General features: G+C 40.4%; 1 protein-coding gene across 6 annotated transcripts in view; it reads right to left on the bottom strand.

The window, feature by feature from the left end:
- Positions 1–23,860, bottom strand: part of RASGRP3 (RAS guanyl releasing protein 3) — a 59,617-nt gene that overhangs the window by 9,535 nt on the left and 26,222 nt on the right. For 4 of the 6 annotated variants that reach the window (XM_075748927.1, XM_075748928.1, XM_075748926.1 and 1 more), the window contains 10 exons: positions 18,978–19,168; positions 17,975–18,075; positions 17,260–17,324; positions 15,929–16,060; positions 14,486–14,633; positions 11,918–12,091; positions 11,374–11,490; positions 10,792–11,067; positions 5,198–5,275; positions 1,598–1,714 (listed from right to left, as the gene is read on the bottom strand). In XM_075748927.1, the coding sequence (XP_075605042.1) occupies positions 1,598–1,714; positions 5,198–5,275; positions 10,792–11,067; positions 11,374–11,490; positions 11,918–12,091; positions 14,486–14,633; positions 15,929–16,060; positions 17,260–17,324; positions 17,975–18,075; positions 18,978–19,047 (1,278 nt within the window). In that variant the 5' untranslated portion in view covers positions 19,048–19,168. Of the gene's footprint in view, positions 1–1,597; positions 1,715–5,197; positions 5,276–10,791; positions 11,068–11,373; positions 11,491–11,917; positions 12,092–14,485; positions 14,634–15,928; positions 16,061–17,259; positions 17,325–17,974; positions 18,076–18,977; positions 19,169–19,218; positions 19,332–23,860 lie in introns of those variants that run through there. The other 2 variants (XM_075748930.1, XM_075748932.1) reach the window with 2 other exon arrangements.

The raw sequence follows: 23,860 nt of genomic DNA, 5'->3' as shown, positions 1-23,860 counted from the left end.
AAGGGGTGTTAAAGCTATGTGTGATGCTGATGGGAAAAACATGAGTGTCAAAGTCAACATGACTATCTGAAAGACACAAATTGAAGCACAAACTCTCTCATTAGATTAAGATTTGGTTGGCAAAGACAAGAATTTAATATACTGCAACCTCTGAAAGGTGTTTGCATTGTCTTTATTTTAATGAGAAGCTGATAAAGCCAATTTCTAAGCACCTATCAAATGACCTGCAATCAATGACTGGCAGACCTCAAAAACACATCGTCAAGAAGGAACCAATACACAAACCCAAGTAGTATTCAACACTTTTAGTAATAAAAACAATGCCTTAAAGCACAACACAAAGCAGCTAGTAAATTGACAGAGATTGGCAAAACGAAGCCAGGTCTGCAGAGTGGTGTGGGCATCTTGGTAAGCTGTATCTATAACAGCCCCAAACCATGTTTTAATCTTGTCAAACTCAAGTTTGTATGTCATGAACCAGGCCAAAATTGTGGAAGAGGGGGACTGCATCTCCCCCACCCCCAGGAACAAGAACCCACCCCCACCCAGCACATTCTGGAAAGATTAAGGAGTTGCGACAAACTTCCTATTTAAACAAGCTATCAAAGAGAGGTTTGGATGTGGAGTGATTTTTATCAACACATATGGCACTGACAAAAGCAATACAGGAACAGCTCTGGTATCCCACATTAAGAGAAAACTGAAACTTTTTTTAAAAAAGAGCATGTACAAAAAGTAAACCACAAGATATATTTGAAGTCTAAGTGAGAGAACTGAAGACTTTAAGGTATCTTAACAACATAACCCCAATTAATGACCTGCAACACAGGCGAGGTCAGAATTTAATAGTTTCTCCCAGGCTTAGTTATTAATTTGTAAAAAGCAGAAGAAAAATCTTGCTTCGTTATCTACAACACGTTCCTGGATCCTCTGCATGCTGCTCACATCACTAAAAAGTCCCTTACACACCAACACGACAGGGCTCGGTCTCTCCAAAGGAACCTGGCAAAGTTTGGTTTTGTTTGCATTGCCTAACACATCACCTTCCAAACTGAAGCTGGAAGATCCCAGCTATAATTCTCCTAATGACCTCATGCCCACACTTTTAAAGTGATACCAAGACAGTGCTATCTTTACCATACATAATATGGTCTGGACGGTCAAATGACAGCAGTTGAAAAACAGAAATGGCATTTCCGTAAAACTTCTCTGCACCTAGTAATGTGTGAGTCCTTGTTTCTAAGTATTTTTGTTTTCAGCTGTCCGTAACCAGACATAAACTGGGTGGCTAGAGTTGCAAAAACTCAACTTTGCCCTTTGAATTTATATTTGCAAATCAAACCTATTGAATGGCAGCCAAGCTTTCGATGCTCCTGAAAGTTTTCTCCTTTGCATCCGGAAACCTGCTTACTAATCCCACTGATTGCAGGAATAAAATAAATATTTCTGAATGTATCAGTGAAGGCTCAAATTTGTTATCAGATGTCTGAATTCATCCCAACCATAACAATCTCTTGAAAAGCTTGAAATTAATTACAAGGATGACAATATCAAAGCTATTGTTCTCTTTGACCAGTATATTCTTCCAAATACTTACGTCCACCAGCTTTCGTATGTGCTTGTTAATGACTGTAGGGTCAGGTTTTGGTACCACTGCAGATGCCCACTCCAGTGGCACTACTGGCTTGTTAGGGGTCGTCGGGGAGGTAGGCTGCTGAGAGATGGATCAAAACACAAAGAATTTCAAATCTGAATTATGAAGTTGAATTTCCCGTTAAAAGCAGCTCTATATGTCAGAGCTACAACCACAAACTACTGGAGTCCCCGTGCTGTAAAAAAAGTGCCTAGCAAAACATCAGGCGAGGCTTTAAAGGGTTGCTTGCCTCTGCCAGTGGCTTCAGCTGGGCACTCTGTGGCACCTCACAGCTATGTCGGCTGTGCCCAGCAAGCTCAGAAGCAAAACCAGGTAGACTTTCCTCGCCCTCATCTCCAGAGGGTTCAACAGCAACGCGACTCAGAGGAAGAGGGAAGGAAGGAGGGTCTCTGGACATAGTGGGCATCAGAAATAGGTAAGCCCAGAAACGTGCTTTTCTCCTTCCCAGTAACGGCCCCGAGGAACTCTCTACCACAACGCAGCCTGGCCCCAACTCCCTGCTGGAGATGCTGCGCCCAGGAACCACGCGAGAGGCTGTAGCAGCCTGAATAAGTTAACGCTCCTGCTCTGCGCAGCACCAAGAAGAGAGCAGGATGCAGAAGCGGGGGCAGAATCATGCTCAGCAACCCCCTCTGGTTTCCAGCCGAGCTGTGCCAGGACGCACAGCTTAATTCATCTCGGCAACCTGAGCAGAAAGGGGCCGAGACTTGCTCTGCAGATAACCCCAGCCAGACGATTTTATTTTGAAAACAGCTTGGTCTTGACAAAACGGTAGCTGACAGCTCACTCGATGCGCAGAGCACGCAGCCCGCCTCCCTTCACACCACCACGGTGCTTTGGGAGAAGCTCTGGCACACAGCTCAGCTTGTTCAAGTAGAAAATAGAGGACAAACCTGAACACAGTTTCAGCTTAGGCTTCAAAAATCACCAGTTAGCATGAAAAATGCTGCAAGGTGTACTGGCCTTCTCCTGCATCTGTCACTGGACATCTAGCAGGTGAAGCAGTGTCAAGCAGAAAAAATTCAGCATGGTTTGGATCAGAAGGGGGACGGCCCACAGCCCCAGAAGGCCCCTGTATCAGCTGATAAACAAGAAATCTGGGTCTCATCTGTCTCCCTTTAAATTGGTATGCATTGAGAGGGAGATAATTAAGCCATGTAAAAGTGTTACAGTTATTATTGTGTATAACAAAGGTATTATAGACTTTGACACAGAGATGAAAAATGGTCACAAGGTCATACTCTACTGTGTTTGGTAGGAAAAAAAAAAAAGGAGGGTGTGTTAGTAGGTTGCTTTGTTAATTTGGCTTCTCCTTATACAATTGTCTGAACAGCTTTTATCAGTTCCTCAATGGCTCTTGACTAATCATACAAATCTGCATGAGTAAGTTTGGGAAGAAAAAGTCCCTATATCCACAGAATTCAATTTCAACAAGAAATACAGTGAGCCTAGAGATCCAGCTCTATATGCCAAAAGTACCTACAGAATGTTTTAATCCTAAAATTAATGGCACCACACAGTGATGGACCAACATGCTGGTGAGTGGTTTTGCTCTAAAAATATGCAGAAATGCAATCTTTTAAAGATTATATGTTATATGATAACATGTAACATGCTGGTATTATGATATTCTTACAGGTATGGTCAGAGAAGAAATTTGAAATGTGCCTTCTCTTAAAAAAAATCTTCAGTGGGTTAACTGCACCAGGCAGAACTGTCTTCTAGCCAATAGCTGTACTAGTAAAAATTCCTGACAAGAAGATAACTGCAGGGAAAAGCAGGACGGTGTGACAGGGAGATGCTATGCTACAACTGGTGGTCAGTCTTGAGTATGTTTGTAGGCTGCTACGCTGACTGAAGAGTCTCCTCCCAGTTTTAGCAGAATGAAAATCTTGCTCAAGTCCCTGTTGACAGCAGGCTCGTACGCTAACAGATCAGCTCCACTTTTCCCTCGAAAACAACTGCAGCAGCACGAGGCACTTCCTCTGCAGCGCACCTGCACGGGAGTTGTACCCGTACAAGAATAAATCAAGGAGCAGTTGGAATGATGTAACTACACTGTCACGTTGCCTTTGACAAATTTTTCCACATACAAAAGCTCTACAGATTCTTTCCCCTCTAATATAGCTTGTGTGCTTTGGCATTCCATCAAAGAGAAGTATGCTTCAAATAGTCCGGCTTCTGTCGATTCAGCTGTAGCTTTTTACCCATCAGGGTGCTGCAACAGCTCAATGTCACTGGTTACTCATTGATCGTTATGCAGAAGTCTCCCACAATTGCTGGATACTGTTAAAGTTCACAGCGCTGTTTATATTGCTTTTGTCCTTCTTAAAGCTCAGGCTGGAGATCAAAGCAGCAACATGATAATTTTCTTCATTTATAGCAGTGGCCCATTAGTCCTTCCACAGCATGGAGCTGTAAGAATTCAACTTTGCTGACAGTAATGGGAAGCCAGAATGACTGCAATAAATGGGAACTGTTGTAGCTAACTCATATCCAACAAGGACTGGAGACTCAGCAGTGAAATTCCAGGTGTTCAGACTGAGTTAGTGTTGAGTATGGACATGTTCAATAGCTGCCTTACTATTACTCATCATCCACCATTGAAAGCACAAACACATAGTCCTCAAACTGGTCTCCAAGAGTGATAAACTATCTTAAAACCCAGAGAAGCCCTACGCTTGGAAATTAAGGAGTTCTGCTTCCTTGCTTGCTTTTAAGAATGCTTCAGAAACATAAAAAGCATTGCAATGAATCACCTTGGATTAGTGGACTCCGCTCTCAAGCCCTGCTAAGCATTGCCAGCCACCCTTAGTTTCTGCTGGTGCTGGACTTGAGAGGGGTCAGCATGAGAGCATCACGTGCTGGATACGATAGGAAATAAGGATGTTAATACACTGATGAAATGCTCAGAGGGCAGAGGAATCCCCAAACTTTGGCAACAGTTTAAATGAAATTCAACTATTAATTATAAAAATTATCTGTATCCTCAGACTTGCAAAGCATAATGAAAAATGCATCAATGCAGCATTATCTTTAGTTGCACATACTAAGAAAAAGTACTATCAATTCTGAGGTGTTTAAACATTGTTTGAGAGCCCAAGATACAGCCAATTCTACATAAGCAAACAGTTTTTAAAACACTACAGCTAATGCTGTGCCTTACCTAAAACAAATCTTCAGATTCAGTGTTGTTTTATATAACTACGCCAGCATCCAGAAAATGAAGTAATGGTCACACAATAAATAATTGATGCAAACTTACACAGGATATCTTCACATAAGGCAGAACTATGTTTTCCAGGACTTGCAGAGGTTTTGTTGAAAAACAATGAATAATGAAGCCTGGCGTGTTCCACTATTTACTTCTCCCAATATGCACTAAAACCTATAAATAGTGACTGTGTTTACTATACAAGCATAACACTGAAAAGCTTTATGTGACTACAAATAAGGAAACACATTAACTGTCATTTAAAAATTTAATCAACTGCATGCAGACAAAATAAGCAATATGACAAAATGCAGTAAAATATGACCTACAGATTTGGAGTTCCTTGGTTCCAGCACCAGTGAGAGCTTGTAGATGTCATCCTCGGTGTGATAGAGGTCCAGGGACAGCTATGTGTAAGAAAGAAGGAAAACCATTAATATTTATTAGACTGAGTTGGATATGACAGGCTTGTAAGCAGAGATATAGCTCCCACTGAAGCTGAACAAAGTTTCGTTACTCGGAGCTCAGGATACATGCCAAAGCTGTGCGCAGCTGCTGGAAAGCAGCTTTTCACAGAGCTAACATAACCCACGCTGGTGAACACACGTTGCTGTTCACGCCGGTACCCAGCCGAGCAGGGACTTGAGGGCTGTCACAACCTGCATCCCAACACGTCGAGTGAGAGGGGCTGCGTGCTGACCTTCTCCAAAGAGATCTCAGAGAAATAACCTGATGAATACCAAATCTGTGGGAAAGAAGTTGTAAAGGGGCTAGGCTAGAAGGACTTCACATTGTGTCCTGGTCGAATTTTGTTCCTGAGAAGGGACAGAGTACTGCAGCTCTTTTACAGAGATCAGCTCGTGCAGCAGAAGCCTCTCTGGAAAGCCCTGGGCACTGACACAGGCCTGGGAGACACAGGCCAGGTTTGGCGCCGCTGTTGATGCAGCAAAGTGCTCCATGAAGAGCAATCCCAGTTACTTTAGCCCAGCTTGGCCTGTTCCTGATCCCCTCTCAGCAAGTAAGGAAAATTCCCTTTCAGCTTCTGTTTTTAGATAAAGGCAAAGATTTTTCTTCCATGTTCTCATTCTTTTCCCTAGAGGATTTATTAAGAAAAAAGAAGGGGCATAAATATTCTTAAAGTAAGATGAATCTGTTTGTTTTTACTTTGGCAACTGGGATCTTGGGCCAATGCAGGTCTGCAGTAAATTCCTCTTCTTTTGGACTGATGGAGGAGAAAAATAATCAACACTGTGGCTAATGTTTTGCAATGAGAGGAAACAAACATCGTGTGTTTCCTGTGATCATGTTCCTACGTTAATTGGCTTTGGAGTAATTGACATGATTTGAAGTTATCATCTACCTTGCAGACCCCCAGTTAAGCTAAGATTGAGTTAAAAGGATGTTTCCCAGCAGGCAGATAGAATTACTACTGACTAAATGACTGTGACGGAAGGTTATTTTTAGAGAACCTGAAGTGCCGAGTTAAAAACAAGCAGGTCCAGTGACACCAGACTGCAGAACCACCTCTAGGAACCACCTTCTTTTAGGCAGAAGTTTGTGCAACAAGTAAGACTGGAGTTGTGCCCTTTCCCAAGATAGGTACACATCCCAGAGCAAACACATGGCTTTAGAGATGTCTGGATATTACATTATTCATTTTGTCTAGCTGTAACACCACGCTGATTTTTGCACTTTGTAATTTGGTTATGGGCATCCTGCAGGTTCCTTCATGCAGCTGGCATGCTGCTGTCCCAGGGGAATGTAAGGACCTGGCCTAAACATAAAGTAAAGCCAGTAACTACTGTCACAAATATCATTCGTGTACTTAGTTATTCAGTGACTGTATTCTTAGGTTCCTTGGTGGCATAAAGTAAGCAGAACTTAGTGGAAGCATATGATATTATCAGGTCAGGCTGGGACTAACAGCAGAATTGCTGGTTCAAAAGGCCTTGCCCTGTTCCTACTAAAGATCACAGTTGTCTCAGCAGGCCAGATGAACAGGGTGTGGGTTTGGGGATGGAAATGCATTAGGGTTTACTGAGTTCGTATCTCTCCCTCCCTGAATTATCTGACCTTGTCATAAGCAGCAGCTATAACTTCATTAGGCACGATGTGTAAACACACAGTGGACAAGGTATTTTCTGGTACAGAAGTTTCAAATACTAGCAAAAAATTACAAGCATCATGACTATGCAGTTATATAAGCTCTCATTTTATATTTTATTTAGTTTTGCTCTGACTGATAAAGTGTAATAGGAGTTTTCCTAGGACAACGTTTACAGTGGGTGGCAGTTTCCATTCTGAGATGGCTTTCATTGCTGTCCTATTTTTCCAAGCAATTGGGGGGGGGGGGGGGAGTGAGGAGGGGAGGGAGCAATCAGAAAGGCACTGTGGAACTTTTTTTTGTAAGTGGAACTTACTGAACACAAGTTAGGGAGGGTGACTTTCAATTTGATCGTTTAGATATTTCTCATTCTCTTCACTAGACTGTATAAATCACTGGGACTTTCCAGTCATTTGCATATAGTCTCAGAACAGGTTAGATAAATAACTGTTGATACCTAAAAATAGTGGGGGGAAAATGGTGGCACCAAATAAGTTCTAACGCAGTTAGTATAAATACACTGTTGTCTAGTTGAGAGACTGAGATCCACTTCCAATCCACAGAAAGTGATGGAACATTTACCGACAGGCTTGTATTCCCATTGTGAAATAAAACCAATGTGGAAATACTGTACAGCAGGTAAGGAAATCCCTTAAGCATCCTTACCCAATGCAAGTTTTCTAATGATGAAAATGCCATTAGAGCTATTATTCCTCTCTGGTGCACTGCCAAGCTCGTGCTTAAGTCCTCTTTCACTACTTCTACATCTTAGCTCCAGGTTTTGGATGCCAGGGACTGGTACAGAACCGGGTACAAAGTCACTGGAGACGGAGCGAGTGTGGCCAATAAGGCAGGAAAGGAGGAAGAACCACACAGAGTAAGAGCAAGCATGCACTAAGAAGTGAGTCCATCTTCATGGACGCTCTGGCTCGCTGGCAGCTGAGTCGTGGTGGCACAATTACTTCTCTTGCCCATGTAACTCAGACTCACTGACACACCACAAGGGAGGACTCGCATCACTGGAGCTCCCTCTCGGCTTTTGCAGTCTCCTGTGCAGGTAAACCTGGCACTTGTCTCACTGCCCTCCATACAGCAAACCTTTGCCTTATTTGCGCTTATTTGTGTTAACGTCCATGCAAAATATTGGCCTCTTTCAGCTGCTTGTTCAAAGCTAAAATTCTGTGAGCTAGCAGCTGATTTTTTATGCTGACAATAATGGGAGGGGGTAGACTTAGACTTCTAAGTTTGTGTGCAGTCATTTAAGGCAAGAAAGAGACCAGCTTTCTAAAATGCTGATCATTTAGTAGCTACCACTGAATCCAGAGACACCTCTCATTCCCCAATTCACCCTTTTGGTCTATACACATGACAGCATTTGAAAAATGCCCATAAGACCCTTGATCAGGTGGCCTGAATTTTACTACCGAGCCCTTGCCCCAGCTTTTAAGCCAAGCTCTCACGTCATAGCTCTGAACACGGTCTCCCCAAACGTCACCATTTCCAAACCACTTGAAAGGTATCAGCTCCCCCAGAGCAGAGAGCGCTCCACCACCAAGGAAAAGAAAAACCAGGGCAAATTCCCACATGCCCATGAAATACCCATTTTATCTCTTGTGCAAGTTGTTGGCCTAGCAAACCAACACCCAGTGATTGACTTGTCAAACAAGCACAGGCAAGGCTAAGTGTGGTGTAAAAGGCAACACTGCAAGGGATGGACCTAGCAATAAATAGAAGAATTATTTCTTCAGGCTCTGAAAACTGAGGATGACTTTGGCAGCAAGAGAGGCTAAATCTGCTAAAAGACCATTTGCACGTAGCAAGGTCAGCTATTTTTAGTCAGCAGTTCTTGTCAGCTTTGGGCTGCAATCCTACATTTTCTTCTCTTCTTTCTCTGATCCCAGCCTATAATTTAAAACTTTCTTATTAACAAAAAGATTGACAGAAACATTTAATCTACTATATAAGTTCATTAGCTGCTCACAGCCAAGCTTGTAAGAAGCTGAGAACTTTCAGAAACAACCAGGGAGTGAAAGAGCGGCACAAGATAAGAAAGCGACTCTCAATCCCTACAAAAACAAAACAAGATAATCGATACCTGCCTTTAGCGTCCAATATTTAAATTAAAGGGGTGTTACAGTGGGCAATACATGGTTCCTTCTCTTCCCTGTCCCACTAACCAGGACTAGGGCTTGTTCCCAGATTGTTCCATACAAGGTGCAACAGGAGAAAGTTTTCTTATTCCCCCAAACTTTTCCATTCCTCATTACAGTGAAGCCACAGGTATATCCAACACCAGCTTGGGAGCTCCAAGCTCAGGCTCATATTTGTCAGCTTCTGTAGCATAAAGCTCTGTTCCTGATCAGTCCCAGTATAAATCCACCACAAACTACAACCTCTGCTTGCTTTCTGGATATGCATATTTTTAAGCATTTTAATGGAAAGTCTGAAAGGAGAAAATCCTAAGACTCCTGCCCAATAGCCCTCCAATGAGAATCACCTCAAGTCTGTGACCTGACTGAGGAAAAACTGGAATTTGTTTCCCACCTCCCCAGGGATTGGGGGACAATGCTGAGACATTGTCTATTCTGGACACAGCTATTCAGAAATAGTCAAATTCTTTCCCTGGCTTTTGATCTAGATTTTTTTTTTTGTCACCTAAAAGAAAAAAAAAAAGAAATTTGGAGAAAAACATAGGGTTTTGAGAAGTTCATGCTATCCAACAAAACAAACACTGGAAAAATCTCAATTTTGTCCTATTTACACACAGACCTTGTTTAGTTCTAAGTTTAGTTTTAAAAGAATTATATTGATTTAAGGAGAGCAGAGTGATTCTTTTTCAGTCCAGATTAGAGATCTGAAAGACAAAGTTAAATAACAAGAACAGAAACAGCATAAAATGATTACATATTGAGAGAGTCCTTTACCTAACATGACATGTTTCAGACTACTCTCAGGTGAGTAGGTGACTTTTATTTGCTTGCAACATCAACTGTTTTATAACAAATATACTTTTTTTTTTTTCTCCCAAGTGTCACAGGTTCTATCTTTAATTCCAAGATACTGGGTTTTGCCCATGACCTGAACAAATTATGTTGCTGGGTCAAACACTGCTCTAGTTGAGATCAGTGCTAAAATGACTATATTGAAACAGAAACAGGATTTGGCCTGATGGTTCAGTCACCACACTTCAGTATGTTTTAAAATAAAGTGTAGTATTTATTAAAATGACATTTATTGTCTACATATCATGCAGGGGACTGAAAATTCAAATCCTGATCTGTATTTAGTGTGTGCATGTTTCAAACCTCCCCAAATGCAGCCACTGCCAAGGGGGAAGGAGAAGGGAAAAAGCAGCAGTTGCAGGGGCTGTTTAACAACATTCAAGAGCATTTTTATTTACTGGGTAGGAAGAGTACTGTGTCGCACACAAAGCACAGGGGAGTGAGAACAGAGTGATGCCCAAGTTGGAATTTCACTTGTGTGTCCATGTCAATGCATCACCTGATCTTCGCGCAGGAGACGTAAGCTTCACTTCTAAGTAGTCAGAACTTAGTTTTTACTTCTGCTAACAGAAATACAGACCTCTGTCTGTCATCCTTGAAATAGTTAATTGATAACAATCCTGTTGCTGCCTCCAGCCATCACATACTACAGTAATGAAACTCTGACTTCATTCATACCTCATGTGAACTTGTTTCTGTTTTATATTCTCTCGCTTTTCTTGTACAAAGCTGGGATAACAATGGGCACTTATCTCCATAGATATGAATATGCAACATCTGAATAACAGGAATTAATTGAAACATGCTCAATACTTACAGTTAGCAGGTTAATTAAATCCATATTAGGTTCTAAATGATGAGAAGCAGTTTGCAGGGAAACCAGTTCACTCAAGGTGATGGAAAGCTGCTGCATTTTCACTATGTTAACTTTGTTCTCATCTATCCAGTCAGGAAAAATGACATGGACAGCAATCAAGTCTTTCAAATGAACTCCTAAAATAGGAATTTTGAAGCCAACAGAGTCAGCAAAAGCCTTGCGGTAGTTGCAGTAGTTTCCATTGGAAGAGACCAGCTCTGTCATTTCGTTCCAGTCCTACAAATAGCCAGAGATGTAAGCCGCTGTGAAAGCATTCATAGCATTTCCTTAATCTGTTTTAAATGAGCACAACTCATGTCAGGGTGTCGACAGTGTTAACTTCCTCTCTGGCACAGGCAACAAAGCAGAGGATCTCCATGAGCTGATCCTCCTCCACCAAGAGGAATGCAACCAAAGTGCCTTTTAGGATGCCCTGCCATGATCCAAGTATTGTGCTGGTGAGACACCTGCACTGCAGAACCCATCAGGCCTCAAAGATGTGATGTTCTGCTCAATATGTCTATATTCTGGAGTCCACCATACCTTTGTGACTTCTGAAGACAGATGAGAATGAGTTTCTTTCAGGCGAGAAATAGAGCTGTGGCTTAGACCTCCCACAACTGCCATCAGTGTGTTGAAATTCTGGAGATGAAGGAGCTTCTGCAGGAGAGATTGATCGTGCATAATTAAAAAACAAGGAAATACATGGGATGGCTATCCAGTGTCACGTACAACAAGGTAAAAGAGACAACCTCTCACTGCTAAAGCAGAAATCACTAAACCAAAGGACATAACAGAATGGTTCAGCATTTCTTTTTTTTTTTTTTTTAATTAGCTTAGCTCCACAAGAAACACACAATAGTGACAGTTGTCAACTAGAACACAACAAAGAAAAAGTATTTTATAGTTATGTCTGCTAGTTAAAAAATGCAGACATACCACACCTGAACAAATAATCTGGAGTGATGTTGAACAGGCTATTCACTGAGGAAACAGCACAAAGAGCATCCATTTCATTTGTTTACTGCAATCTCCATTTATATTATTGCTTTATACTGGAAGAAAAAGACTCATATGCAAGACTTACCTGTGCAACATTGATAAACTTTGTGATTACTTCTGCCCTTTGCTGGGGTGTTGGTTTGCTGAGAACCATGAGCTGGACCCATTTGGAGATACCATTAAATAAAGCAATAGATCTCTCCAAAGTAGGGTTGTTCTCCAAGCAGCCATGGATCACATAGCTTTGGTAGTCTGTGAACTAACAGAATAAACACATTTTCAGTAAAACAGTGCACAACTTAAGAATCAATTTGAAACTTTGGTAATTTTTTCTTTTTAAAGCTCCTCTTGTTTAGAAAGCGACCAAGACTCAAGGTCAGCAGACCTTGCTGCACATCAGTTCTTTCTTAAAAGCTTTTTGTGGTTGGGGTGGGGTTTTTTGTGTTTGGTTGTTTTTTTACTTAAACGTCAACTCAAAACTTTGGTGTTTGTGTATCAGGTAATACAGGAGCCTGCATGATGAGTAAGATTACTACTTCCACAGAATTATCTTTCCTATAATTTACTCAACACAACATTTTGTTCTGTGTAGTTTTACTTGACATACTCATGGCATGATACTCTGTAGGAAGTATCTAGTGCTACAAGCAAGAAGCATATAAATAAGAGCTTTCATCCCACTCCAATACTCTGATCAACTCCATTGTTGATGTAAAGAGGGAAATCTTGGCCCCAGTGAAATCAATAGGAGCTCTGTCACTCTTCACAGGAGCCTGAATGGCATCCCAGAAGCTAACTATGCACCCATTTTCTTCCTCCTATGTCAAACAAATTCTGTCGTGCAAGGAGCTACTTCTGATAAATATTGCTTCTTTTGATGTTATTGTTCAATCCCTTTGTTCATGGACATGGTTCTATGTGGGAGAGCTACGGCTCCCAAGAATTAGATTTCCTTAAATGTTTGGAAAACATTTTTCAGCTGTCCCTTAAAGACAGATTTTCAGACACTTATGACATGACTTTAGCTTGTGTAGGGAGTTGCTAGCAATGCCAGCCAACATGGGTTTCTTAGTCTTAGCTGATCAAAAATTGCCTGCTAGAAGACCATATGACAGCATATACTCTTACACAGCAGATGCTTGTTTCAGAGCTGCAGATAAACAGTATTTCAGTGTTCAGGTACTTTTAAATGTTTTCTGTTATAGTTAACACTGCCCTTCTGTCTCCCCCCATATTTTTTTTTAACAGGTAAAACCAAAGACAGGATTCAGACAAATCAACTTCTACAAATACATAGCTTTTAGATAACAAGTACTACAAGATTAATTAACTCTAACTGGTTCCAGAGAAATATCGAGATAGCAAAATTCAAGCCAAAGGTTAACAGACAAATTAGAAACTGCAAAGAAAAAAGAAAATTCATTGCAGGTCTGAGTTTTCTTTCTGGAATTCCCAAAAGAATTAAAATATATCTTAAGTATAGTTAGAAATCCATGCCGTTTTCTTGTCCCTCCCTCCTCCTTCGAGTTTAGCATTGCATGGATCACAGTAGGGTGTTTTCCCATGATTTGAAGTCTAGAGTAATAAACTTTGAATGTTATTAAATGACATCAAAAGTGAATGTATTTAGGCTGGTCTCAGCTCCTCCTTGATCTCTTTTTCCTTCCTCTCTTGAAACAAACAAAAACCCTCATATATTTCTCTTAGTTTTGGAGTTTGATTTCTTTCATGCTCCAAACAGTTTAAAAAAGTCTAATTTTTTGCTAAAGAGAACTTGTCATCTTGAGAACATACTGCTTCCATTTGCCACCAGATACAGTAGCATCATGTGACCTTTTCATATGGATATTTGCCAGCAGGAATCAGCATTTCTTTTGGCATTTGGATTACTCATTTGTTTTGCTTTAGCTTCTACTTTGATTTTCATCCATTTTTGACTCTTGTTCATGTACAATCCTATGTGAAAAGAAGCAACTGTATCTGAATTTTCCTCAGTACCAATATGGGAGGAGGAGGAAAGAGAAGTTGTGCAGTCTCTCTTCTTGCAGGTTTTCAAGATCCAACTGGCTGACCCATGTCCCCGAGGAACAAGATCTACCTCAGGGCTGACCGTGCTTTGGGCAGTGGGTTGGCCTAGAGGCCTCCTGAGATCCCTTCCAACCTAAATTATCTTCTTATCCTAAGTTGGCAAATGAAAGGACAGTTCTGAAGAAGTGGTTGGGAGTGAACAGAAGCTACAGGAAGACTATATACATTTCAGTCTCTTCAAAAATTATTCATTTCAAAGACTCTGATGTTTCCTGAAAAGTAATTAATTCTTTTCCTCAGAGGAAAACAAAAAAAACCCACCTGAAGATTTTGAACAATAATATTAGTTTAATCAGTTGCTGCAACACATGGCTGCAGTAGCTTTTAGCAGTAATTTTGGCCCAGAATTTCTCCACAAAGTTAACTTCTGTCACTGAAAGCATCAGTCATGAAAAAGATCAAGGAAGTGCTGGTGCAGCCATAGCTATGTACATTATATGAAGGATTATAAAGATTTACCACACTGAGATGTCACGGGGGAAAAAAAATCATAAATGTTAAACCCTGTGAACACTCTTTAAGGACATGCTCCTAATTGCAAGTGACAAAGCTGTAGGGTTCTTACAGAAATTCTCCTAAAAGATTTATGCTCCAGAAAAGTGAGATGTTCAGCTAGCTCAATGGGCTCCAGATGGTCGAACAGCAGGCAGGCTTTGCCTTTCTTGGAAATCTTCTTCCTCTGTGTAACTCTTCTCATCCAGTCATACGAAGGACTGCAACAGAAAAATAGGTATAATTCTCAATTCTGTTCAGGTATATGTGAGTGTAGCCCACAGATTGCACACATAGTACAACATTACCAAGAAATAGACCGTGAACTTTCTCATCTGTGACATCCAGCACATAACAAACACTCAGAGTAAGACCTGTTCAGGTGTGCATAACAGAAGATAAGAATTTCAGAGGCACCACCGCAAATGATAAATAATAGCAGGTTCTATCGGAACAAAAGTACAATGTACTCTTCTCTATGATACAGGAAGCCGTAATTTAAAAATGCTTTGGAAATACAAGAAGAACAGGTCACACCAAATTCTGATACAGAATAAAAAAAAAGACTTAAGTAACAAAGATTAATCTTTACCCTGTAAGACCACAGGTCCATGAAATAATGGAACAACAGAACAGTCAGTCAAACAGCTAACAAAACAGTAAGAAATGGGTGACAAAAAAGAAAATAATTTGCTTGCAAGCAATGGAGTAATTCCTACCCATATACAGTAAAAGCACTTCAGAGAGCAGAGGGAGGTTGCTAACAATATTTTAAAATGAAGATTTAAGAGGCAATATTCATATGATTTCACTGGTGCTGTTTTTGCAGGAAGTCTTGCAACCTTCATTGAGATTAGTAGTGCTGCCCTTCCAGGTTACTATGCCATTTTTAAATAAGGAGGAATCACTATGCGTGTGCCATATTTTAAAAGAATATCTACAATATCAGGTGAGATACAAGATCCTGTCTGCTTGTGTTTAAAAGGTAACTTTCATTTCATGTGTGTCAAGGAAATAGTAATGTAGTAATTTCGATGCAATAAAACTACAAATGTGAATGCTAAAGATCATCCAGTTAAATCATAGAAAAGAAGTTCACAGAAAGCCATTAGAAAAAACTAACAAGTTACTGATGAGAGAACAAAAAAGCTTCCCTGAGAAAATCCAAGATTTACACAACATGCCAGTGTCACTGTATTGCTTGTCATTCTGTATGAAAAATTATAGGAAAGATGTAATATTAATCACATCATTGGCATTAGCTTTGTTAGGGAAATTATGTCTTTCCTGCTTATATTAAAAATTTACATACAGATAAGAATCTTCTCTTTACTCTGATGCTACAACTAGAATTTCAATTTTTTAGTACCTTCAAATTTAGAAGACAATATAATCTTTTTGTAACTGTTTTTTCCTCTCTCAAGATCAAGATGGCCCTTAATATTTTTATATTTTGCACAGATCTACAATTCTGCTGTTACAGAGACAAAGATGTTGAAGTTCATGACATCCTTACATGCTGGAGATATCAATGAGATGGATGTGATCCTCATAGCCGAGCTGGCTGGCTAGTTCTCGAAACTCTTCAGTCAAACGAATCAGTCCAAGATCCAAGTTAAACTCTGCAGGAAATTCCAAAATCCAGTATCTGAAATCCACAAACAGTGGTTAAGAGATGCCCAGGGATTCAGGCATAGCATTCAGTGGCTGCATATATGTACATAAATTTTATTTAATAGGACTTACAAGTATTTCAGACTCACTGGTCTTTGGGCAGAGAGGGTGGACTACCTCAACCTGTTGCTTCTGTAATTATGTGTGACACTGAAGTGGCAAAAGCCACTTTATCATAAAATTTCGGTTAACTCACCACAGCACAACACAGCAGCATTCTATTGAAATGCCAAATTAAAGCGATGGCTCAGGTGACACCCGCAAAAGGCACGCACACAGTGTCCTGACTCACGCAGCCAGGACACCCAAATGACACTTGCACTTAGCCCTTGTCCAGGTGAGACACTTTGTCTGCCCAGAAAAGATTTTTCAATGAAAATGAAAATGTGAGTTTGAGTGGCAGTTCTACCATGATAACCATGTAAACGAGATGTCTCCTCTGCTATCTAAGGGTGTATGGAAAAGGCTTTATCAGTCCTGCTTTCAATAACCCCCTTCACTTTTCTTCACGGTGATATAACTTAGACCAGAGGAAGGAGGAAAAAACATTTGTTTGAGGGAAGCTGGTTATATCACATTAACTTAAAAATTCATGCTTTCTCTTTTACGGAGAAATGTTCCTACACAAGCACAGCTTTAACATGTGAAAGCTTTCCCATAGAAATAAGGTCAGAGACAGTTGGTGCAAGGATCAGAACATACTTGACCTGTAATAGCTTTGGCATCATTAACACAATCCTGTCGTCAGAAATTATGTAGGGATTGCGTGAACCGAAGTCGACAGCCCAGAGACAATCTTCCTCCACCACACTAGATTACATCTTGAAGCAAAATGTGTCTCTCCTCTGTGTGGCACTGAACTAGCCTCCTCTAAAAGGTGTCACACACCTCATGTCAAACACCAGGTAAACCATAGCACAAGTTTTCAATCAGATTTTTAGCACAATGCAGTTAGGCATCTTAAAGGCTGGATGGCTCAACTTAAACAATTGATTTCAAAGCACAGAAATTCACTCTTCGCTATGGACTGGACATCAAGTGAGAAAAAATAAGAAAGAAAATAAAAGCTTTGTATTTCCATGGTTTAGTTTTAATCTTTACAAAAAGAAATTACATTGATAGTATTCACAGAAGCATAAAACCAAAATGCTAGAGAACCAGAAGCATGCTTACCTCATGAAATAGAAGATTTTTAATCTGATTTCATTGCAGTTCTCCCCATTGGCATCTCTATATGTATGCTAGTTAAAGAAAGCTTTGTGTGCCTTGATTCAGCAATGTTTTTATCCACAGAAAACTCTGACACTAGACCAGCTGAATAAAAAAAGGTATTAAACTTTTCTTCTAGAGATAACAGTATGCTCTGATATTTCACACAGTTTCACAGCATCTCAGGGGACAAAGACCATTTCCTGGCTGCCCTTTTTTTTTTTTTTTTTCCCCCTTAGCAAAAATGCCTCTATTATACTATTCTGAATATTCTGCTGAATGGTTTCTTGCCAGCTCTGGCCAACCAAATATGATAATACTTATGATTACTGAATTCTTTAAGTGGTATAAATTACATGTAGGTGCTTAGCTACCACTGAAAGCTCATAGTAGTCAAAGGCCAGACTGCTGTGATACATTTGAAAAAGTTATCTTGGCCACATATTTCCACTTATTCAAAGTTAATGCAAAGTACGCCTCAATAGGCTTGTACATATGGAAGAAGTCGACAAGCAGTAGCATAAAGAAGCTCACAGGCTTCCATCTTTTAGGCTGAAAAAAATTCACCTCTAAAACCTGTTTGTCATTAATGAATTGGCACATTTTTACATGCAGTCACAGAAACAATCTGCTTTTGACATTGTAATGTCAATTTGCAAGACTTTGTGAAAGGATATGCGGACAGAAGCTTGCCAGCCAGCTCTGTGGAAGGCAGATACCACCGATGCATTAAAAGAAAGGTTCTTGGCAAATGGTTGGAGCATCGATTTCCTTTGTCATCTACAAAAGAAACAATGAGTTAACCACCTTATTCACGAACAGAGAGGAGCTTTTATTCTTCAAGTGGAGTCAGGCAGAAAGGATCCAAAGTGGAAATATTGGCTCATTATCTACCAAATAGGTAGGAAACAAAGCCAAAGCCCCAAAATGCTCCTTCAACAATAACTATTGCTAGACTGTAGTGCTAGGTATCTAAAGGGAAAAAACCCCAAACCAGTGTAGATAACAGGCCATAGCTACAAAATCTTTTGTTTCTCTCCACAAGGAATAAAAAAATCAATACCTCATTCCAATCAAAAGCTGTCCTGCATTTCAAGAGAATCTAAATGTAGCTTTGTGAATTAAGCCCCCATTTCAAAGCATTTAAGCTCATCCATGAAGTCATCTGACTGCAATGTGACATATGTCATGATTAATGGTGTTATGAATCAAGGTCTATTTCATCACTTCTTTCCCTCAGACCTGGTACATCATATTTTAATAAGAGTAAAAAGATTACATGAGCCTTAAGTCATATTCTTGCCAATTATTGCATGATAATTCGGAAAATCTTCCAAAAAAATGACTGGTCAGAAATGCAGCTGTGTAACCACTCAAGACAAAGATCAATGCCAGAAATAACTCCTTGAATAATTCAACTAAACATTTCTCTTGGTGAAGGCCAGCATTTTAAAAACCACTATACCCACCATTCCGCATTATCTGTATTAAGAAAATTTAATATAGTATGCATGTGATTAAAATTCTGGCCCATGTGATTCTGGGCCAAAATGAAACATGGAAAATTTTACAGAACAGAAATGTTGTTTGCCAAGGGAAAGGCTGCCTAAATCAAAGAACGGCAGGGGTTATATTATACCATTATTTTCAAGAACAGCAAAGTAAAATATTGAAAAGCGTACCAAACATTTCAATACAAGCATTCAAAAGCTCATCTAATGTTGCAGCCTTCCCAAGTGTGTTTGACCCCATTGTCCTTTAATCGTTGTCAAAAAATAAGAGACATTTTCACCAAGTAGAAGGATGCTTCTTCAGGTGCACAGCTTTTTCACTTTATTGTTGGTTGCATTCTTAGCTGGACTTCAAGGAAAATCTGAAGAAAGTAAAAGAAATCATAATTATATGACTATATGGAAGACTTACCAGGGTGCAGTGTTTACAGTTCAACTCATCTTTTCTATAAACTGTTTTTTCCCCACATGATACAGAGCACGTGAAAGACTGCCATAAGCTTTCCCTACATTCCAGCTTTTGTTTTTAAGTGTTGTCCAATTGTTTGTCTACTAGCACAAAATAAATCCATACCTAGGCTCATAAAACAGAAACCAGATGGTAAACGAGGGCATGCATGTACAATGACGCACATGTTGTTCAGGTCATTTTATTTACACTTGATAAGTCACTTTTTGTTAATAACCCTGCTCTTATGTTTTTAAGGATAACCTTTTTTTTTTTCTTCCTAAGGTTACCAGTTCATGGTAATGCTAATGGTCTTAATTGGCACAGATCACATAAAATGTTTAATGAAGTTCATAGCAAACATTAAACTAGAAGGCATTTTTGAAAGAACCTTAAGATCAATCCCGACAGCTTTTTAAAATAAATCTTCCCACAGTAGCTGAACATTCACAGAAAGCTGAACACATACAGAAGCTTCTAAATTCTACCATACATCTACCATGCATTTAATAATCAATATCCATTTACGTGAAAGATGTGCCAAATACTCTGTTACAAGTTTTCAGAAATCATTTTACAGGTTATATTTAAAGAGAAGAAATCAGTATTTTATTGTCTATCTGTGACTAAGCCCCACTATTGCCTGACCATAACAAGTGTTTGAAATGTGACAAACAATAACAAAGTATATCCAGCAACTTTTCTAGAAAAAAAGCCAAGAGTAAAGCTAGAACAGTCCCCGAAACAAAACAATGCAGGAATTTGGGAAATTTCTTTTCAGAAGTTGTGCACGGAACATAACTTTCTAACATTGGTCATGCAAAGCACTAATGAACTACATACCTGCTCTAATTCACCCACAAATATCAAGTTTTTCAAACCTACCATATCACAGACCTCATACTGCAAACTCAGTCCCGGTAGGACTGGCATCCTTCACCTTCTTCACTGACCCACCCTGACCCCCTCCCAAATGCCACTGTTGGAATGAGCACAGAGTGCTCTGAGCTAGGTCCTCATGAGCTTGCAGCCCTGCAGACGTTGCTGTGGTCCAGCCGCCCAAGGGACACCAGGCATTAACAGCTTTGCTGGCCCTGCTGGTGCCACCTCAGCCAGCCAGCTCACACCCACGGTGCGGGTAGGTATGCTGCTTCCTCAGCAAAAGGCAGGGCCAATGTATCCTGGCACAACTCCCACTTCCCAGAAAGAGGAGAAAATGCTGCTCATTCAGGCTGGCTCTGCACTACTGAACTGACCATGCCCAGACCAGCTCCCAGGTGCTGAGGCCAACTAGCAGAGGTTGGTCTGTATCTGCATCAGTGAAGTCTCTCACCCTTCCAAACAGAGTTGGCACACGCATGCTGCTCACTGCTGGACTATGCTAACTCCCACCTGCACCTCAGATCCACTTAGGAGACCACTGACTGGTCAGGGACCCTCTAGCAGCACAGTGCATTGCATCCCAGCGCCTGGAAAAATGTCCTGCATTGGATACTTCTCTATAGACCCAGCTTCAAAGTCCTGCGGGGCTCAGGCTGCTCTAAGCATACAGCAGTATTTTGCTTGGAAGATCTTCAAAATATACCATTTAGCCAAAGATACTGTTATTTTTAGACGAGGTCCTACAGCCAGGTTCTTTCTGGTCCCATCCAGCAATGGTTTTAGATGTGACACACTTTTCCCTGAAGCTGAGAGAAGGACCCTGCAGGAAATAAGCACAGCTCACCAAGCAGGGATTTTCTGCCAGTCAGTGCACACACGATGCTGCAGCCCAGGTTAGCCAACAGGAAACATGAGCAGAGAGGTGCAAGCGTTCAGTCCTGCCCCACCAGTGCCTTCCTCCTAGCCAGAAGAGATCACTTTCCTCTGTTTCAATTTGGTGGTGCAAAACCCCCTCTTGAAGGAAGACACGTCTGTTTCTCCAGGAATCGCGCAGAACTCCTATTTGCAATGAAATGGGGGCTAGCTACTCCTTTCACACAAAAGTAAGCAGTCAGAGCATTCACCTAAGAAAAAGGGGAAGGCATGTACACAGCGGTCCTTGGCTTTGAACCCATGCTTGGCATTGTAGCAGAAGACATCCTAACAGTTAGCTCTGGGGCGAGACTAGGCAGCCTCAACCCTTCCTGCTAGAGCTGGGCCATCACGCAAACCCCAAAGTTGTCTGAAGTGGACCAGAGAGAGAATACAGGGAGATGCGCAACTCTCTAACCCGCTGGTCAGGCCACACATGAGCCAGTGTCACCCTAGGTTCCGTCTTTCTTCCCAAGACTGTTTACATATTTAAAGTGGGGGAAAAAAAGTAAGTAAGTAGAGCGTTTACTTGCTTTGAGAGTTAGCCAGCAGATGAGCAGCGTTTTTCAAGATCGCAACTTTGTACTTTGGCACCTAACTTTTGCTAGAATGCCACTTTGGACATGTTTGTCCCTTTTGACCATCCCAAAATCCTTCTCTAAGTGCTTAAACTACTGGCTTGATTTTTCACAGAGCCAGCTATCTAGTTTTTCCAACTTCATTTGACTTAGGGTTTTTTTCAAGAGGAGAAAAACAAAATAAATTTTACATTGGCTATTTAAAAATATTTTTTTTAGTCAGCTCTTCAAAAAATAGAATTGAGAAAAGCTATAGCATTTTCTACCTATCCTGTGAAAATTGCCGAGCATGAAATGTAGGAGGGGAAGAGATTTGATCTGGCTTTTCAGTTTTGTTAGTACTACCATCCTCCAAAATAGATAGCATAGGTGAGTACCATCTCTGTTTTCTGTTGGCAACAGTATAAAGGCAGCCATATAGTAATTAACAAGTAATGATCTGTGTAAAATTGCAGGATTTTTTTTAAATTATATGACAACTACTTAACTAGTAGATACCTAGATCCTGATGTTACTGTACCATCCCCCCAAACAGCCTATCTGACCACTAAAGGGTTTTATTCTCATAATGCTTCTAAAAGAAGAATAAAACATTTCCACTGGAGGAAGAATTGGCTGACTGGGGCTAAGCCACATATCCACAGCCGAGCCAAAACCTTACATCACATCTCTTGACTGCAGACTCCAACAACCACAACCATTACATCACTATTTGTATGATTAAGCACTGCTGTTCTACTAGAACAATAAATATCTTGTCTATATCAGACCACAATGGTATCCAACCACACCACCACCTCTAGAGATGGATGAGTAAAATACAACTATAAATTTCATCTATGTAAATTAAATAAATTATATTCTGATAGTCAATGGTTCAATGCAAGAGAAACACAAGAAGAAAAAAGAGAAAATCATAGCAGAGCTTTTCTACACGTAAAGAATTACAAACTTTTAAAATAAGTGGTTACTATTAAAAAATTGATTGCCAAGGTGCAGTTGGACTTCCAAATAAAGATAACCTAGAGAATCTCTGCCCCCAGGTGCTTCCTAATGTAACTCTGAAACATCTCATTGCCATCCAGCTATTTCAGGAGGATTCAGGAAAGCTGTATAAGAAAAACAGAGTTCACTCAATGAGATCACACAGTTAGTGAATGATTGCATACTATAATGAAACTAAAACAAAATAATAAATTTTTGCCTTATAATGGAATTATAAATCTTACTGGGTTTACTGTGGCTAACAGAGGCTATTAAGGACACAGGAGGCACACAATCCTCCACAGCCACCCATTCTCATTTCTTAATCAGGCCACTTGAAATGACAGTCTCCACTGCAAATCTTGCTGGTAACCCACCACATGCTGGGAAGGGATTTCAGGGTGACAGTCAGGGATGGGTGAAGGCTAAGGCACTAGGAATGAAATCAATATAGACCTTCACACTCCCTCAAAGCCTACAGCTTTTTGTAAAAGACCCCCTTCATTTACATAATAGATACAGCCATAATATTCCTATGAACCAAGTCACAGCATTAGGCACGTCATGCTCTATTTCATGAAATATTACCATTACAGGATGCGCACTTCCTGCTTAGGGGAAAAGCAGAAATATTTGCAGTGATGTGCCCAAAGGTTAGAAGTTCAGGATGGATCGAACTACAAAACAGAATCCTTTCCAAGCCTTGCCACTGCCCCGACTGCCACAAGCACGCAGACAGTTCCTTTGAGCAGATGGCTTTCCTTAGTACTCTTGTGCAGTGTAATTGCATTTTGTGTTCAACATTTTGGAAGTCTTGGGATGGTGCTATTGTGGACCGTCTGGACAGATATATTTAAAACAAGCGTTTAGGCTGTGAGCTTTTGGAGACAGATGTGGTCAGGTGTTATACATTAGTTTTTAAAAGAAACAGGATACCCTACCAGCAAACTTGTGATCTTCTACAAAAGCACCAAATGGTGTGAACAGAGTGGGCAGTGTGCAGTCAACTTTTAAATGTTGGCTACTGTTGTTAGTAGCACCAAAAGACATCACTTTTACTGCTGGAGGCTACTAAGGGGAGGTCCACACCTACAAGGTATGGCAGTTTAACTAATATTAAAATGTCAAGCCAGCACAAATCCCTGTGTGAGCACTTTCATGTGGATTTCAAGCAAGTTATATTGGTTACAGGTGCAAGCTAAACCAATAAGTCAGGTTTAAATAGGCTTAAATTTGACAGAATAATATTT

This window comes from Balearica regulorum, chromosome 3, assembly GCF_011004875.1.
Source record: "Balearica regulorum gibbericeps isolate bBalReg1 chromosome 3, bBalReg1.pri, whole genome shotgun sequence".
Classification (NCBI taxonomy): Eukaryota; Metazoa; Chordata; class Aves; order Gruiformes; family Gruidae; genus Balearica; species Balearica regulorum.
This window is presented reverse-complemented; position numbering and strand designations above follow the sequence as displayed.